We start from the raw sequence: 4572 nt of genomic DNA on the forward strand, positions 1-4572 counted from the left end.
CGCCCGTCTCGGCCTCCCAAAGTGCTGGGATTACAGGCTTGAGCCACCGTGCCCGGCCGTTTTTTGTATTTTTTAGTAGAGACGGGGTTTCACCGTGTTCACCAGGATGGCCTCAATCTCCTGACCTCGTGATCCGCCCGTCTTGGCCTCCCAAAGTGCTGGGATTACAGGCTTGAGCCACCGCGCCCAGCCAGGATTTCTTAATAGAATAAAATCCTAACTCCTTCCCATAGTTATGGTCCCATAGACCATGCAGAGCCCGTTCATGGTCTGGCCTCTTGACTTCTGTTCCCACCTCAGGTTCTGCTCTCCCTGTTGCTGGCTGGGCTGGAATGCCCTATCTCTACAGCTTCATGTGGCTACTTCCTTCTGATCCTTAAGCTCACCTGTTCACCTCAGAGAGGCTTCCTCTGACCACATTCCCTAAACCCCATTGCATAAGTGATTGGTATGAAATGATGTTTGTTGGTGTATTTGGTCAGTATCAGACTTTGCACCACTAGAATGTGAACTCCCTGTGGACAGGCACCTTGTCTTTTGCTTCTCTGTTTCCTGGTCCCTAGAACAGGGCGTAGCACGTGGTAGAGCTGGTAGACATTTGTAAAATGAGTGAGGGTTGACTAAACTGGTGCTCGTAGACAATAACACCCACGTTTACTAGCATTTGAAAATTAGACTCGTTGCTGTGTGTTTATTGTTTTGAATTTGAAAGCCTAGCAGAAAAGGGAGGGAAGAGAATGTGGAGGCTGGGGCTGGGCAGGCTTGCCTGCCAATCCCGAGGGCCTCTCTTGTCCTCACCTGTAAAATGAGGGACATGAAGTGAACATTGCAGAGGGCTGTCAGGGTTAAACAAGTGTCTGTGAAGCATCTGGCACTTAGGCCCTCAGATGCCCTACCATCCCCAGGTAGCTCTGCAGAGAATTAACTACAAGGATTCTTCACTTGTAAGGTCATTTGATACTGCCTTTTTTATATCTAGGTATTGAAAAGCTGATTTGCTTTTTCAATTATGAAATTATTTATAGTATTTTTTTTTTTTTTTGGAGATAGGATCTCACTGTGTTGCCCAGGCTGCAGTGCATTCCTGTGAACATGGCTCACTGCAGCCTCAACCTCTTGGACTCAGGTGATCCTCCCACCTCAGCCTCCCAAAGTGCTGGGATTACAGGCATGTATGTGCCAGTGTGCCTGGTCTAGTATAGTCTTTAAGGAAAATTTGGGAAGTAGCGAAAACTATAAACAGGAATTAATAAAAATTGGGCCGGGCGTGGTGGCTCATGCCTGTAATCCCAGCGCTTTGGGAGACCGAGGTGGGTGGATCACCTGAGGTCAGGAGTTCGAGACCAGCCTGGCCAACATGCTGGAATCCTGTCTCTACTAAAAATAGAAAAAACTAGCCGGGCGTGGTGGCATGCGCCTGTAATCCTAGGTGCTTGAGAGGCTGAGGCAGGAGAATCACTTGAACCTGGGAGGCGGAGGTTGCAGTGAGCTGAGATCGTGCCATTGCACTCCAGTCTGGGCAACAAAGAAAGACCCCATCTAAAAAACAAAAAAAAAAAAAAAAAAAAACTGAAGAAAATTGTAAACATTTTGATATCTTTTTTTTTTTTTTGAGATGGAGTCTCACTCTGTCGCCCAGGCTGGAGTGCAGTGGTGCGATCTCAGCTCACCGCAATTTCCACCTCCCGAGTTCATGCCATTCTACTCCCTTAGCCTCCAGAGTAGCTGGGACTACAGGCGCCCGCCACCACGCCTGGCTAATTTTTTGTATTTTTGGTAGGGATGGGGTTTCACCGTGTTAGCCAGGATGGTCTCAATCTCCTGACCTCGTGATCCACCCGCCTCAGTGTCCAAAAGTGCTGGGATTACAGGCGTGAGCCACAGCGCCCGGCCCATTTTGATAGCTTAATGGGTAAGTTTGGGTTGATGTTTTCTAAACAGAAAGCATTCTCGTTTGTGCATCTGCCTCCCATCATAAAGCACTTACTCATCCCCTTATTTAATGCCTCTTGCAGTTTAGAATTGTATATTAATCACATTAAAATGGGGCCTCAATTTTAGGCTGACTGGTGTTGGACAGTTCATTTCAGGTCGTGTTTGTATGCGGAAATCCAGGTTCTGTGGCCAGGTTTCGTTTGGCCTCTTGGGGAAGAAGGTGAGGCTTAAAAATTCAGTGTTCCTAGGTTGGGTATGGTGGCTCACACCTGTAATCCCAGAACTTTGGGAGGCCAAGGTGAGCGGATCACCTGAGGCCAGTAGTTCAAGACCAGCCTGGCTAACATGGTGAAACCCCATCTCTACTAAAAATACAAAGATTAGCCGGGTGTGGTGGTGCACACCTGTAATCCCAGCTACTCAGGAGGCTGAGGCAGGAGAATCACTTGAACTCGGGAGGTTGCAGTGAGCCGAGGTCGCGCCACTGTGCTCCAGCCTGGGCGACAGAGTATGACTCTGTCTCAAAAAAAAAAATAAAAATAAAAGTAAAATGGAGTGCTCCTGCAGGTTTGCTCTTGGTGACTCTCTAGGAAACACTTGCCCTTACTTGCACGCCTGCTGTAACATGGGCCCTTCTATTTTCCTCCCGTGCTTTAGAAGATGGCAGTGAACGTATACTCAACGTCGGTGACCAGTGATAACCTAAGTCGACATGACATGCTGGCTTGGATCAATGAGTCTCTGCAGTTGAATCTGACAAAGATCGAGCAGTTGTGCTCAGGTAAGACAAATCATCTAGATCATTTTTCTAGGAAAGCCTGTAGGTTTTTCAGGAATGTGAAGGCCTGTATCTGACTGCAAAGCCACACAGAGAGGTTCAGGGTCTTTGTTAGGGCCACCCTGTTTCTTCCTCTCAGCTCTGTCTTTGCTTCTGCTTCAAAAAGGAACTATACTATTTTTTTTTTTTTGAGACTTGCTCTGTCGCCTAGGCTGGAGTGCAGTGGCGTGATCTTGGCTCACTGCAAGCTCCGCTTCCCAGGTTCACGCCATTCTCCTGCCTCAGTCTCCCAAGTAGCTGGTACTACAGGCGCCCGCCACCACGCCTGGCTAATTTTTTTGTATTTTTTTTTAGTAGAGATGGGGTTTCACCATGTTAGTCAGGATGGTCTTGATCTCCTGACCTCATGATCCACCTGCCTCAGCCTCCCAAAGTGCTGGGATTACAGGCATGAGCCACCGTGCCCTGCATTTTTTTATTGTTTATTATTTTATTTTTGAGATGGGGTCTGGCTCTGTTACCCAGGCTGGAGTGCAGTGGTGCAATCTTGGCTCACTGGAACCTTCGCCTCCCAAGTTCAAGTGATTCTTCTACTTTAGCCTCCTAAGTACCTGGGACTACAATCGCGCACCACCACACCTCGCTAATTTTTTTGTATTTTTGGTGGAGACGGGGTTTCACCATGAGGTCGAACTCCTGACCTCAAATGATCTGCCTGCCTCAGTCTACCAAAGTGCTGGGATTACAGGCATGAGCCACTGTGCCTGACCAGAACTAAACTTAAATAAAGAGTGTGCTCTCGCTTGCAGGTCCACCGTCTTCTGCTCTAGAGACTGCATTCTGAGGCCTGGAGCTCAGCCCCGACTTCTTGGTGTCTATTATTGTGCATTCAGATTTCATGTTTTATTTGAGGACAGTAATTGTACTAACTACTGTCTGTACTAACTACTAACATAAAACTGTTCTAGTTTTATGTTAGTTCATCAGTGGCATTTCTTATTCCCAAGAAGCACAAGATCAAAGTCAAGCAAGTGTCATTTCAGCCACAATTTTATGGAACTACTGTTTAACAACAATTTGACAAAGATATAATGATTTAAAGACTGGGTATGGTGGCTCACATTTGTAATCCCAGCATTTTGGGAGGCCGAGGCAGGCAGATCACCTGAGGTCAGGAGTTCAAGACCAACCTGGTCAACGTGGTGAAACCCTGTCTCTACTAAAACTACAAAAAAATTAGTCAGGGTTGGTGGCAGGCGCCTGTAATCCCAGCTACTCTGGAGGCTGAGGCAGGAGAATTGCTTGAACCCGGGAGGCAAATATTACAGTGAGCAAAGATCGTGCCACTGCACTCCATCCTGGGTGATAAGAGCAAGACTGTCTCAAAAAAACAAAAAAGGGCCGGGCGCGGTGGCTCAAGCCTGTAATCCCAGCACCTTGGGAGGCCGAGACGGGCGGATCACGGGGTCAGGAGATCGAGACCATCCTGGCTAACACGGTGAAACCCCGTCTCTACTAAAAAATACAGAAAACTAGCCGGGCGAGGTGGCGGGCGCCTGTAGTCCCAGCTACTCGGGAGGCTGAGGCAGGAGAATGGCGTAAACCCGGGAGGCAGAGCTTGCAGTGAGCTGAGATCCGGCCACTGCACTCCAGCCTGGGCGACAGAGCGAAACTCCGTCTCAAAAAAAAAAAAAAAAAAAAAAAGAAGTAATGATTTAAAGCAAGAGCAAAAACATGGTCTCTTTCTATATATGCTAATTGTATGACGTGGGAAACTAGAAAGAAGAAAATAAAAAATGCCTCATGCCGGTGCGGTGGCTCACGCTTGTAATCCCAGCACTTTGGGAGGCTGAGGCGGG

The 4572-nt window shown here is 47.8% G+C and overlaps 1 protein-coding gene across 2 annotated transcripts in view; it reads left to right on the plus strand.

Annotated features, from left to right (window-relative positions):
* The window catches only part of MAPRE1 (microtubule associated protein RP/EB family member 1), a 38593-nt gene that overhangs the window by 7829 nt on the left and 26192 nt on the right, over positions 1-4572 (plus strand). The window contains exons 1-2 of one of the 2 annotated variants that reach the window (XM_017884099.1): positions 1893-1912; positions 2593-2716. In XM_017884099.1, coding sequence (XP_017739588.1) covers positions 2596-2716 — 121 coding nt within the window. In that variant the 5' untranslated portion in view covers positions 1893-1912; positions 2593-2595. Of the gene's footprint in view, positions 1-1892; positions 1913-2592; positions 2717-4572 lie in introns of those variants that run through there. The other variant, XM_017884098.1, reaches the window with a different exon arrangement.

The sequence above is a fragment of the Rhinopithecus bieti genome, unplaced genomic scaffold, assembly GCF_001698545.2.
Source record: "Rhinopithecus bieti isolate Rb0 unplaced genomic scaffold, ASM169854v2 scaffold_14455, whole genome shotgun sequence".
NCBI lineage: Eukaryota > Metazoa > Chordata > Mammalia > Primates > Cercopithecidae > Rhinopithecus > Rhinopithecus bieti.